Here is a 14,569-nt window from a genome sequence, read left to right as displayed (position 1 = left end):
AACAGAGAAAGATCTTCAAAGGTAAGTGATTTATTTTATCATTTATCAAATTCATTAATTATATCACTTTGATCAGTAATAGTGTCAGACGCTACATTCATTTGTAAGGGAAGAGAGTTTCCCAGAATTTATATGGATTTCCAGTACAGTCAGCCAGAGTGTTAATATAATAATTAGACTTCGCTTTTCAAAGAAGTTTTACACATAGATTTCTCAATTTTCGTAAGGATTGCCAGTCCCGGTCAGAGTCAGTACTTCTAGCCATGGCCCAGGCAACATCTCTTTTGGTATGAACTCAGATATTTCAGGTGTGAACCAAGAATTCAATCTATTTTGAACTCTCCATTTTTTAAACGGGGCATGCTTATCTGCAATGTTGTTAAAAACCGTTTTAAAGTGACTTGGAGCCAATTCAGAATCCGGTATTGTCACATGCTCTCTCCGGCCTCTAGGTCACCACGCTCGCGAGACTCAGCCGGATTGACAGGTTCCCTGATCCCAGGGAATGTCCCTTGGTTGGCGTCCTGTGGATGAAGCGTCTGGGAGGGGGTACTGTCATGTGTGCTCTCTCTCCGGCGCTCTAGGTCACCATGCTCGCGAGACTCAGCCGGATTGACAGGTTCCCTCATCCCAGGGAATGTCCCTTGGTTGGCGTCCTGTGGATGAAGCGTCTGGGAGGGGGTACCATCATGTGTGCTCTCTCTCCGGCCTCTAGGTCACCATGCTCGCGAGACTCAACCGGATTGACAGGTTCCCTCATCCCAGGGAATGTCCCTTGGTTGGCGTCCTGTGGATGAAGCGTCTGGGAGGGGGTACTGTCATCTGTGCTCTCTCTCCGGCCTCTAGGTCACCATGCTGCTCATCCATCCATCATGTCCCCATCATTACGTGCACCAGCTCCTCATGACACTAACCTGGACTCAATCACCTCCTTGATTACCTTCACTATATATGTCTCTCACTTTGGCTCCTTCCCCAGGCGTTATTGTTTCTGTTTCATGTCTGTGCGTTGTTCGTGGTTTGTATTGTTTATTTATTGAATCACTCACTCCCTGAACTTGCTTCCTGACTCCTGAGTCCTAACATCTCTAATACAAACAATAGGACAGTGATCACTAATATCAAGGGAGAAAACACCACTAGCCAGAAATCTCTCTGGAGTATTTGACAACACAAGGTCAATTATTGTTGATTTAGTAGAATCCCTCAGATTTGGACATGTCGGTTTAGTAATAAACTGAGTAAGGTTTAGGTTATTACAAAAATCTTTTAAACAGTCTGAGTCTTGAGTTCCCCAGGACAGGTTAAAGTCACCTATGACCAACATTTCAGAAGTAGAAAAGGAAGCTATTTAGTCAGTGAGACTAGTTAACAAACATTTCTTAGCGGAGGGAGGGTTGTAGACTCCCAGAACAGTTACTTTAGAATTAGAACAAAGTTGAATACTTAAAGCTATACATTCTAATTGTTTAGGACTGGACAAAGCCTTTAAAAGAGACACAGAAAGGTTACTTTTAGTATAGATAGCAACACCACCACCTTTGCCCATTCTATCAGCCCTGAAAACTTTAAAACCATCAATAGTAAAACCTCAGAATCCACCATTTTCTCAGAAAACCATGTTTCTGATCAAATACAAATATCTGGATCCGCATGGTCAGCCCAGATTTGATGTAGTCCCTTTCTGGAAAAAGGCTGAGAACATTTAGGTGCATGAATTTCAAAGCTTTTCGGGCTTTTAAATCACCTGGAGTGTCAACAAAATCTGGGTCATTACTTTCCAACCTATTATTGATAACCAAAGGCTGCATAGCAATGGAAAATAAATTGTCAAAATTGACCCCAATCCACCCTACATATTGTGTATCTGTCACTGTTGGCGTTGAGACGTAATTGTCACGGTTCATGAATCCACTGCCTCCTTTTCCTTCTCTCTCTCTCTCTCTCTCTCTCCCGTGTTTGTGTGGGCGTGGTTCCCAATCTCAGCCTGATTGTCTGCGCCAGCTGGAATCACTTATCTTCCCTTTATATGTTCTGTAACCAGTGTTTCTTGTTGTCAGATCGTTGTTACTTCCCTGAGGTTGTGTCGTGTGTCCGTGCTCATCTCTCGCCGCCCTTGTGTGGATTATCTGCTGTGCTCCTTCCTACCCATCCGGACACTCTCCCCTGGGTTTCTCAGCACGCTCACATAGGAGGATGCGCCCTAGTCCCTGGGTCGGATTCCGTCTGAGTACAGTCTGTCTGTCCTGTTGCTGCTGTAACCTGTATTCATTAAACCATCGTTGCTTGCATCTTGCATCCGCCTCTGTATTGTTACAGTAATAATAGTACGCATTACCTGAGACAGCAGCGGCTTCAATTTACAATACAAATTGGTACAAATGCTAGGCAGTATCCTCCTTTCTAGCCATAGCAGGGCTAGCAACACTCTACGAGAGGTCGACCGATCAAGATTTTTCAACTTTCTTATCCAACACAATGTTTTTGCATTATTTAAACCAAATTGAACATGTTTCATTATTTACTTGAGGCTAAATTGATTTTATTGATGTATTATATTAAGTTAAAATAAGTGTTCATTCAGTATTGTTGTAATTGTCATTATTACAAATATTATTTAAAAATCGGCCGATTAATCGGTATCGGCTTTTTTGTTCCACCAATAATCGGTATCGGCGTTGAAAAGTCATAATCGGTCGACCTCTAGTGGATATATTGAAGCAACAATACATCAGTCGGGAAGTTAAAGGTTGGTCGCAAATGGGTCTTCCAAATGGACAATGACCCCAAGCATACTTCCAAAATTGTGGCAAAATGGCTTAAGGACAACAAAGTCAAGGTATTGGAGTGGCCATCACAAAGCCCTGACCTCAAGCCTATAGAACATTTGTGGGCAGAACTGAAAAAGCGTGTGCGAGCAAGGAGGTCCACATCCTGACTCAGTTACACCAGCTCTGACTTATTGTGGGAAGCTTGTGGAAGGCTACCCGAAATGTTTGACCCAAGTTAAACAATTTAAAGGCAATGCTACCAAATACTAATTCAGTGTTTGTAAACTTCTGACCCACGGGAATGTGATGAAAGAAATAAAAGCTGAAATAAATCTCTCTACTATTATTCTGACATTCAACATTCTTAAAATAAAGTGGTGATCCTGCCTCCCGGGTGGCGCAGTGGTTAAGGGCGCTGTACTGCAACGCCAGCTGTGCCATCAGAGTCCCTGGGTTCGCGCCCAGGCTCTGTCGTAACCGGCCGCGACCGGGAGGTCCGTGGGGCGACGCACAATTGGCCTAGCGTCGCCCGGGTTAGGGAGGGCTTGGTCGGTAGGGGTGTCCTTGTCTCATCGCGCACCAGCGACTCCTGTGGCGGGACGCTGGGCGCAGTGTGCGCTAACCAAGGTGGCCAGGTGCACGGTGTTTCCTCCGGCGCATTGGTGCGGCTGGCTTCCGGGTTGGATGCACGCTGTGTTAAGAAAGCAGTGCGGCTTGGTTGGGTTGTGTATCGGAGGACGCATGACTTTCAACCTTCGTCTCTCCCGAGCCCGTACGGGAGTTGTAGCGATGAGACAAGATAGTAGCTACTACAACAATTGGATACCACGAAATTGGGGAGAAAAAGGGGTAAAAAAAAAATATTAAAAAATAAATAAATAAATAAAGTGGTGATCCTAACTGACCTAAGACTAGTTTTACTAGGATTAAATGTCAGGAATTGTGAAAAACTGAGTTCCGACTTCAACTGTATGACTTCTACTTCAATGATGCAAAATAAACTGGTGTCCACATACAATGACAGGGATCATCAACTAGATTCAGCCGCAGGCTGATTTTTCCAGATACTGAAAACCCTAAACTGAAGAAGTCGTTCAGGGATACCTGACGAGACTATGTTGGCGAGTGGATAAACCGCCTCTACCATCCATTCTATATGGCAGGGCTTGTAAACTATCCCGGGTAACAAGGAAATCAAGCCGCAAGCTGCCAAGTGATGCAAGCCTACCAGATGAGCTAAATGCCTTCTATGCTCGCTTTGAGGCTACCAACACTGAACCATGCATAAGAGCACCAACTGTTCCGGATGACTGTGTGATCGCACTCTCTGTATCGGATGTAAGACATTCAAACAGGTCAAGACCTGTGGCGGACATTCACAAAGCCGCAGGGCCAGACGTTTTACCAGGACGGATAATCAGAGCATGCGCTGACCAGCTGACAAGTATCTTCACTGACATTTTCAACCTCTCCCTGACCCAGTCTGCAAGTCTGTAATACCTACATGTTTCAAGCAGACCATCATAGTTCCTGTGCACAAGAACACCAAGGTAACCTGTCTAAATGACGATCACATCTGTAGCCATGAAATGCCGTGATGGCTCACATCAACACCATCATCCCAGACACCCGGAACCCACTCCAATTTGCATACCGCACCAACAGATCCACAGATGACGCATCTCTATTGCAATCCACACTGGATTTTCCCACCTCGACAAAAGGAACACCTACGTTAGAATACTGTTTATTTACTACACCTCAGCATTTAACACCATAGTGCCCACCAAGCTCATCACTAAGCTAAGGACCCTGGGACTGAACACCTCCCTATGTAACTGGATCCTGGACTTCCTTACGGGCCGTCCCCAGGTTGTAAGGGTAGGCAACAACACATCTGCCACGCTGACCCTTAACACATGCCTGCTTAGCCCCATCCTGTTCTCCCACGACTGTGTGGCCGTACACAACTCCAACATCATCAATAAGTTTGCCAATGACACAATCGTGGTAGGCCTGATTCCCAATGACACTGAAACAGCCTATAGAGAGGTCGTCAGAGACCTGGCAATGTGGTGCCAGGAAAACAACCTCTCCCTAAATGTCAGCAAGACAAAGGAGCTGATAGTGGACTACAGGAAACGGAAGGTTGAAGCACACCTAGACCTGTGGCGGACATGACATTGTGTCAGCCGGTGATTGTCAAGCAAATAACTGCCGGTCTCACGGTAATTGACCGTTAATTAACAAACACATTTAGCATCTCCTGGCTTCCACGCATAGCCTACAAGCCACCGATACAGACCTTTGGAACAGCTACATTTTAAAAAGTCTAATAAATCCATGTAATATAGCCTACACCATCACAATAAATCCATTATTTATTTTAGACAGGTCTAAAGAAACATGATACGAAGAAAATGTAGTCTATTTCAGAAGAACAGTTGTACTTATGCTAGGCCCTGATGTGGCTATGTCAGATTTGCGTAGAATTCCATGGCATTATTTTATATATGTATATTGAGCTATATGCTCCTATATGCTTAATGTAGAGTTATTCATGTAACTTTAGTTGTTCTACAAACGCTGGGCTATATTTTCTGATTTTTAATACATTGCAAGGCGGCATGATGCAACTCTAATGATGATCTGAAAGTTGCATGAAAGGCATGAGCTCTGCTTTGCTTTTTGCGCAGGCTGAACACAATTAACATTCTGAACATAGTCCAGGACAGTTGTGGGATGCGATAGATCCCGAATTAATACAACCACTAGCATAAAAAAAAAACGATTTTAAGCAATGAGCCTGACGCAACAGATGGGAACGTTTAGCTTAAAATGTTGATAAACTAATAGGCGCAGCAATGTCCACACAGCAATAAGAGAAAATGTTCTATTAGCAGGAAAACACCATGAACACAAATGTGATTATGCATGTAATGCTTTTATTATAAAAGGGGCATTGGTGAAAATGATCTTGCCCAAACTTGAAACTCACGCGCTGCGTATGTATGCCAGTTAGACTCTACACCCGTTCTAAACCGGATTAATGGGCTTTATTTTAAGAAGTTATTTGGCCACTTGATACAAACCTTATCAAAACATATAGGCCTATGGGCTAGGCGACATGAGGTGTGAAACTATGATTTGAAAAAGCATGCACTGTTTGCCTTCACAAGTGATAGGCTAATATTGTCACCAATTACACTATTCTTGATTGAATCTTGTCTTTACACATACTAATTCATATGTGTGTGAAGTTTGTTTTGATTTTGAATGGACCATTATCATGCACGTATCTCGAATCAGGGGCAGCGGGGAAAAATACATGTAATCCATAGCGAAAGGAGGACGCTGTTCCCGTGGTTAGTTTTCATGCCAGCCAGGTAGGCTATACTCCTGTTTTAAAGAGAAGCAATGTGCTTAATATTAGGAAAGTTGAAAAATAAATATAGTAGGCCTAGCCTATAGAAAGCTGATAGGATCCTCCTCTTTTTAAGAGGCCATCACTCTGTTTCCTAACACAATTGTATAGCCTATAGAAATGTTGCGCAACATGAATTCATGGGCTTTCATGAAGTGTTTGATTAGATTTTTGATTACATTTGCATTGATGTCAGAGTGATTAAAGGGACAATAGAGTACTGAGTACAAGGCAGTTAGCAAGTTTGGTAGTCTACTAATGGCCATCAGCAGCATCAGAGCTTGGAGAAGACTAATTACCGTGACTAAACGGTCACATGGAATTTGACTGCCATCATGACCCGTGACCACCGGTGTGGCGGAAATACAGTCACCGTAACAGCACTAAACACGCCCCCATTCACATTGAAGGGGCTGTAGTGGAGTGGGTCGAGAGCTTTAAGGTCATTAGTGTCCACATCACTAAGGATGTATCATGTTCTAAACATACCAACATAGTCAGGAAGAGGGAACGACAGGAGGCTGAAAAGACTTGGCATGGACTCTCAGTAGGTTTGGGCGGTATCCAGATTGTCATTCTGTTTCTGTATCATACCAGGTATACGGTATTACCAAATGTACACACAAGGTTCACTTTTTTTTATGGACAAAAGTGTTTAAGCAACAGGGATCTTGATCCAGGAGAGGACTGAAGGTCTCTGCTGTAAACAAGAAGCTTGATTTTGACATCTAGACACTAATCTAGCAAGTTAGCAAACCAAATGCATAGCTGGAGCCCTAGGCTGGATATAATGTATTTATCTTAGACTTCTTATAGTTATATTTAATATATAGTTAGAAGCAGTGGCATAGCACGCACCCCCACAGCCTGTGGTATTGAAAATCATATCGTCGGTATTTCGAAATACACCGGTATAGGGTATAAACATTATTTTGCCCAAGCCTAGCCCTCAGAACCTCAAAAAGTTATACAGCTGCACCATTGAGAGCATCTTGACCGCTGCATCACCGCTTGAATGGCAACTGCTTAGCATCCGACCATAAGGCACTACAGAGGGTAGTGCGTACGGCCCAGTACATCACTGGGGCTGAGCTCCCTGCCATCCAGGACTATACCAGGCGGTGTCAGAGGAAGGCCCTAAAAATTGTCAAAGACTCCAGCCACCCAAGTCATAGACTGTTCTCTCTGCTACCGCACGGCAAGCAGTACCGGAGAATCATGTCTGGGACCAAAAGGCTACTGAACAGCTTCTTCCCCCAAGCCATAAGACTGCTGAACAGTTAATCAAGTGGCTACCCTGACTATTTGCACTGACTCTCTAGCACCGGCTCTATGCACACTCACTGGACTCTACCCACACATGCTACACTGACACTCCAACACACAAACCCACACACAGAACATGCACACATAGGCATATTGACATACGCTTCTGCTACTCTTTATTATCTATCATGATTGCCAAGTCAATTTTACCCCTACCTACATGTACAGTACCAGTCAAATGTTGGACACACCTCAGAAATTGCAGCCCAAACAAATGCTTCACAGAGTTCAAGTAACAGACATCTCAACATCAACTGTTCAGAGGAGACAGGGTGAAGCAGGCCTTCATTGCCAAATTGCTGAAAAGAAACCACTACTAAAGGACACCAATGAGAAGAAGCGACGTGTTTGGGCCAAGAAACACGAGCAATGGACATCAGACTGGTGGAAATATGTCCTTTGGACTGAGGAGTCCAAATGAGAGATTTTTGGTTCCCTCCGCTGTGTGTTTGTGAGACGCAAAGTAGGTGAACAGATGATCTTCGCATGTGTGGTTCCCACTGTGAAGCATGGAGGAGGTGGTGTGATAGTGTGGGGGTGCTTTGCTGGTGACACTGTGTGATTCATTTAGAATTCAAGGCACACTTAACAGTATGGCTACCACAGCATTCTGCAGCGATACGCCATCCCATCTGGTTTGCGCCTAGTGGGACTATCATTTGTTTCTCAACAGGACAATGACCCAACACACCTCCAGGCTGTGTAAGGGCTATTTGACCAAGAAGGAGAGTGATGGAGTGCTGCATCAGATGACCTGGCCTCCACAATCACCCAATTTCAACCCCAGTAAGATGGTTGGGATGTGTTGGACCGCAGAGTGAAAGAAAAGCAGCCAACAAGTGCTCAGCATATGTGGGAACTCCTTCAAGACTGTTGGAAAGGCATTCCAGGTGAAGCTGGTTGAGAGAATGCCAAGAGTGTGCAAAGCTGTCATCAAGGCAAAGGGAGGCTACTTTGAAGAATCTAAAATATATTTTTTAGATTCTTTATTATATATTATAATTATATATTATAACACTTATTTCATAGTTTTTATGTCTTCACTATTATTCTACAATGTAGAAAATAGTAAAAATAAAGAAAAACCTTTAATGAGTAGGTGTACAAACTTTTGTACCAATTACCTCAACTACCTCGTACCTCTGCACACTGACTCGGTACTGGTAGTCCTTGTATAAAATCTCGTTATTGCTATTTTGTTCCTACTTCCTTTTTGGTTAATTTTTTATACTTTTTAAGTTTGCATTGTTGGGAATGGGCTCTTAAGCATTTCCTGGTAAAGTCTACACCTATTGTATTCGGCACATGTGAAAAATGACATTTGATTTGATGAGAAGCTGCTGCCGAATGGGGATCCTTACAAAGGAATGAAATTACATGAGGGAAACAGTTTTGTTGATGCTGAGAATGGAATGTATATGTTTTTAAATAACATCCTTAAACATTTTTGAACATGATTAAAGTTTTCTTGTGATTTTTTATTAAGTTTTCTTCATGTTCTGAGAAATGTTTTAAAGTGAATTGTGTGGAATATATATATTTTTTACATTCCCAGAATATTGCCAACAACTGACATTAAAGAGAATCATACAACCTCTGAACATTCTGAGAACATTGCTTGAGTCACACCATTTTTGTGAACATTCCCAAAATGTAGTAAAATATGACATAAAACTAAAACTACTTTGGAACTTGTGTGGAATGTTCTGTGGAAGTACTGAAATTCCCACAGAATGTTGTTTCTTAACGTTCTCAGAACAATTTAAGAACATGACTTTAAATAGAACCATAGATTACCCACAACCACAATGATGAGACAGCCGACAATCACGCTTTCACCAAGCTCTAAGAAACATATGGTTCTCGGAACGACATGTGCTAGCTGGGAGTTTTCTCTACCCAGCCAGCCAGGTGCTTCCTGTTTCACGATTGGATCTTGTTTGCTGAGGTTAAAAATATACTAGACCCGACTTCATGTCCCTGTAACGGAGCACCTAGCGATCAAGATGATGCACTCTAGGCAGACTCAGGGTTGCTGTGTGTTTGAAAGCTGCAGGTTTGAACAGTAGCATCCAAAAATGTCTAAAAACCTATTTCTTCAAAGCGCACCTTGGTTGAACCCCCCCCCCCCCCCCCCAGAAAACAAAATAATATGAACTTACTGTTGCACTTCTAAATGAGTCTGAACAGGTGTGCATGTTGATGTTACCGTTTTTTTTTAAACACCCAGCCAGTGCTTAATTTGTAAATCGGTAGGTGCCGGAACAAAAGGTGAGCGTGAGAGGGGGTGACCTGGGGAGCTCTGAGGTACCGGAATGTATGATAAAAATCGCCTTTATAATAAACACATTTCATGCAATTCTATGTCATATTACACAACTGGAGACCTTCGCAGAATCTTATTCAATATCCCACATCGAAATGACAAGACAACTTTGACACTAAGAAACTGAGATCAATGAAAACGACGTGGCCTTGAATCCATCAATAGCCCAGGCCTAGGTGTGTGGCGACACATTGTAGGCTACAATATGAGGAGGAAATTATAGTCTTAAAAAAGCTTTCCAGTGATGCACAGCTCACTCGCTGGTGAAGGCCTGTTTTGTCTGCATACAGATTTGCCGCCCAGTGGAATGGAACACTGGTGTTACAATTGCAAAGCAGAATTTGCGTGATTCAACCAGTTGGAACGTTGTCAAGGAGGGCGGTCACGTGTGTTGCGAAACATAGGATCACTGGTTTGAGCGCCATATGGGACAGTTAACAGCACACTGACCCCGATACAAAATAATTGCTCCTGGTTTTCCCCCCAAAAAATGTAACGATTATCAGGGTCGATATGATCAATACAATCACACAGTTTGTATTATTCTGCAAGAAATTGTATTGATACAAGTCTATTTGATGTAAAGACTGGTTGAAGTGCATAGTAAAAGCCACTTGTTTTCTCAGTATTTTCAATTGTGGTGTCACAAGGGGGGGGGGGGGTCTGACCAAAGATGGCCACCAGCTACAGCTCCCATAATCCTTTGTGCTACAGGTCACCTGACCTAGTTATGGGCTAAGTTGGCAGCGCCTGTGCAGCACTGAGAGCTTGGCACCAGAACACTAGCATGGCCTGCTGAAGGCTCTCCACAGCTCAATTAACTTTAGTGTTTGAGTCAAGTGTTGATGATTAAGTCATTTTATACCCAGACAGAGCTAGGCCTTTTAAGGGAAGTTTAATCATGTACACTATATATACAGAAGTATGTGGACACCCCTTCAAATTAGTGGATTCGGCAATTTCAGCCACACCCATTGCTGACAGGTGTATAAAATCGAGTACACAGCCATGCGATCTCCATAGACAAGCAATGGCGGTGGAACGGCCTGTACTGAAAAGCTCAGTGACTTTCAACGTGGCACCGTCCTAGGATGCCACCTTTCCAACAAGTCAGTTCGTCAAATTTCTGCCCTGCTGGAGCTGCCCCGGCCAACTGTAAGTGCTGTTATTGTGAAGTGGAAACATCTAGGAGCAACAGCGGCTCAGCCACGAAGTGGTAGGCCACACAAGCTCACAGAACCGGACCGCCGAGTGCTGAAGCACGTAGCGCGGAAAAATCGTCTGTCCTTGGTTGCAACACTCGTCTGTGTTCAACCTTCCCAAGTTCTCTCACGTCACCCCGCTCCTCCGCTCTCTCCACTGGCTTCCAGTTGAAGCTCGCATCCGCTACAAGACCATGGTGCTTGCCTACGGAGCTGTGAGGGGAACGGCACCTCAGTACCTCCAGGCTCTGATCAGGCCCTACACCCAAACAAGGGCACTGCGTTCATCCACCTCTGGCCTGCTCGCCTCCCTACCACTGAGGAAGTACAGTTCCTGCGCAGCCCAGTCAAAACTGTTCGCTGCTCTGGCCCCCCAATGGTGGAACAAACTCCCTCACGACGCCAGGACAGCGGAGTCAATCACCACCTTCCGGAGACACCTGAAACCCCACCTCTTTCAGGAATACCTAGGATAGGATAAAGTAATCCTTCTCACCCCCCCTTAAAATATTTAGATGCACTATTGTAAAGTGGCTGTTCCACTGGATGTCTTAAGGTGAACGCACCAATTTGTAAGTCGCTCTGGATAAGAGCGTCTGCTAAATGACTTAAATGTAATGTTAAATGTAAACACTCACTACCGAGTTCCAAACTGCCTATGGAAGCAATGTCAGCACAATAACTGTTTCAAGGGCTGAGCAACTGCACACAAGCCTAAGATCACCATGCACAATGCCAAGCGTCGGCTGGAGTGATGAGTCACGCTTCATCAGGCAGTCCGACGGACTAATCTGTGTTTGGCGGATGCAGGAGAACTCTACTTGCCCCAATGCATAGTACCAACTGTAAAGTTTGTGGAGGAGGAATAATGGTCTGGGGCTGATTTTCATGGTTCGGGCTAGACCCCTTAGTTCCAGTGAAGGGAAATCTTAATGCTACAGCATTCAATGAAATTCTATATGCTGTGTTTCCAACTTTGTGGCAACAGTTTGGGGAAGGCCCTTTTCCTGTTTCAGCATGACAATGCCCCCATGCACAAAGCGAGGTCCATACAGAAATGGTTTGTCGAGATCGGTGTGGAAGAACTGGCCTGCACAGAGCGCTGACCTCAACCCCATCGAATACCTTTGGGATGAATTTGAACGCTGACTGCGAGCCAGGCCAAATCACCCAACATCAGTGCCGACCTCACTAATGCTCTTGTGGCTGAATGGAAGCAAGTCCCCGCAGCAATGTTCCAACATTTATTTTATATAACTAGGCAAGTCAGTTAAGAACAAATTCTTATTGACAATGACGGCCTACCAAAAGGCAAAAAGGCCTCCTGTGGGGACGGGGGCTGGGATTTTTTTTAAATCTATATATCACGACAAGAGAGATAACACAACACTACATAAAGAGAGACCTAAGACAGGAAAGTCTTCCCATAAGAGGCTGTTGTAGCAGCAAAGGGGTACCAACTCCATATTAATGCCCATGATTTTGGAATTAGTTCGACGAGCGGGTGTCCACACACTTTTGAGCATGTAGTGTATTTCTATGTTTTTAATTTAAAGCCTTTATTTTTACTGAAACCTGTCTCAATAGCATTTGTGCAGTTATCATCCTGCCTATTTATGGTCCCTGTGTGTTCGGTCAACCCCTACACCACACAATTGTCAATTATTTCACTAGTAACTGCAGATCATGGAGTGAAGTCCAGTTAAATAATTTAGTATTTATGGGAGGTAACATCTCACTTGACACAGATGTCAATTCAACGTCTATTCCACATAGATTCAACATAATTGCATTGAAATTGCGAGCTCTGCTAGTGTTAATCACACTGCATACATGTAATGTGCCTACAGAAAGTATTCACACCCCTTGACTTTTTCTACATATTGTTGTAGCCAGATGCTGGATATCGAAAAGAAGGGCACCTACTGTATTGGTAGATTGGTAAAAAATAAAATAAGCCAACACTGAATATCCCTTTGAGCATGGTAAAGTCATTAATTACACTTTGGATGGTGTATCAATACACCCAGTCACTACAATGATACAGGCATCCTCCCTAACTCAGTTGCTGTAGAGGAAGGAAACCTCTCAGGGATTTCACCATTAGGTTCATGTTTAATGGCTGTGATAGGAGAAAACTGAGGATGGGTCAACAACATTGGAGCTACTCCACAATACTAACCAAATTGACAGACAGAGTAAGTCACTAAAGTAAAACTGCAAAAAAAAGTGTCAAAGAAATTAACTTTATGTCCTGAATACAAAGCGTTATGAATGGAGCAAATCCAACACAACACATCACTGAGTACCACTCTTCATATTTTAAAGCATGGTGGTGGCTGTATCATGTTATGGGTATGCTTGTCATCGACAAGGACAAGGGAGTTTTTTTATGATAAAAAGAAATGGAATAGAGCTAAGCACAGGGAAATCCTAGAGGAAAACCTGATTCAGTCTGCTTTCCAACAGACACTGGGAGACAAATGTACCTCTCAGCAGGACAATAGCCTAAAAACAAATAGGCCAAATATAAACTGGAATTTCTTACCGAGACCTAATTGAATGTTCCTGAGTGGCCTCGTTACAGTTTTGAGTCAAATCAGCAAGACTTGAAAATGGCTGTCTAGCAATGATCAACAACCAACTAGACAGAACTTGAAGAATTTTTGAATGATAATGATAATGTGCAAATATTGTATAATCCAGGTATGCAAAGCTCTTAAGAGACTTACCCAGAAAGACTCACAGCTGTAGTCGCTGCCAAAGGTGATTCTAACATGTATTGACTCAGGGGGGTTGACAACTTATCTAATCAAGATACTGTATATTTGTGTTTTATTTCTTTTTTATAAATGTTAGAATTTCTTAAGACTTTGATATTAGAGTATTGTGTAGATCGTTGACAAAAAATGACAATTAAATCCATTCTAATCCCACCTTGTAACACAACAACATGTGGAAAAAGTCCATGTGTGTAAATACATTCTGAATGCTCTGTATTTACACCATGTGCGCCTGCCTCAAGTGATGGAAACAACACCAATAGCAACAGTAACATAGGATATTCACCAAACAGAGGCATGGTAAACTTATACTCAAAACACACGTAGACCTTCTTTTCCTTACCTGTCCTGGGACTGCTCCTCATACATCCTCTCCTTGCCTTCTTTGAAAAGCCGGATAGCCCTTTTCGATTTCTTCATTAGGCTTTCAATGTAGACCTTAAAGTAATCATTCTCGCTGAGCTGAGTCAGTCTCTGGCTCTCCTCATATTTGCACTGAATTAGCCGCAGATGCTGGTACGTGTCAGGTAAGATATCCAAGATGTATGGGGGGCTGTTTTTCAGCTGTAGTCTAGGGTTCTGACAGAGACGAACCTGCAGAGAGAAGTGTGCAATACCATGAGTTATTAGGAGGATAGTTCAGACATGTTAATTCTGTTTGTTGCATTCTACCTAACTGAGCTACAATTGCAATTTCCCTTTGACTCATGTTCATCCCAATATATTAAATCTTAACT

General features: G+C 43.2%; 1 protein-coding gene across 4 annotated transcripts in view; it reads right to left on the bottom strand.

The window, feature by feature from the left end:
- The window catches only part of cblb (Cbl proto-oncogene B, E3 ubiquitin protein ligase), a 160,797-nt gene that overhangs the window by 144,160 nt on the left and 2,068 nt on the right, over window positions 1–14,569 (bottom strand). For all 4 annotated transcript variants that reach the window (XM_029629945.2, XM_029629948.2, XM_029629947.2 and 1 more), the window contains one exon: window positions 14,176–14,426. In XM_029629945.2, coding sequence (XP_029485805.1) covers window positions 14,176–14,426 — 251 coding nt within the window. The remainder of the gene's footprint in view (window positions 1–14,175; window positions 14,427–14,569) is intronic.

This window comes from Oncorhynchus nerka, linkage group LG23, assembly GCF_034236695.1.
Source record: "Oncorhynchus nerka isolate Pitt River linkage group LG23, Oner_Uvic_2.0, whole genome shotgun sequence".
Taxonomy (NCBI): domain Eukaryota; kingdom Metazoa; phylum Chordata; class Actinopteri; order Salmoniformes; family Salmonidae; genus Oncorhynchus; species Oncorhynchus nerka.
Note: the sequence above shows the minus strand (reverse complement) of the source record. Positions and strands in the feature narration are given on the sequence as shown.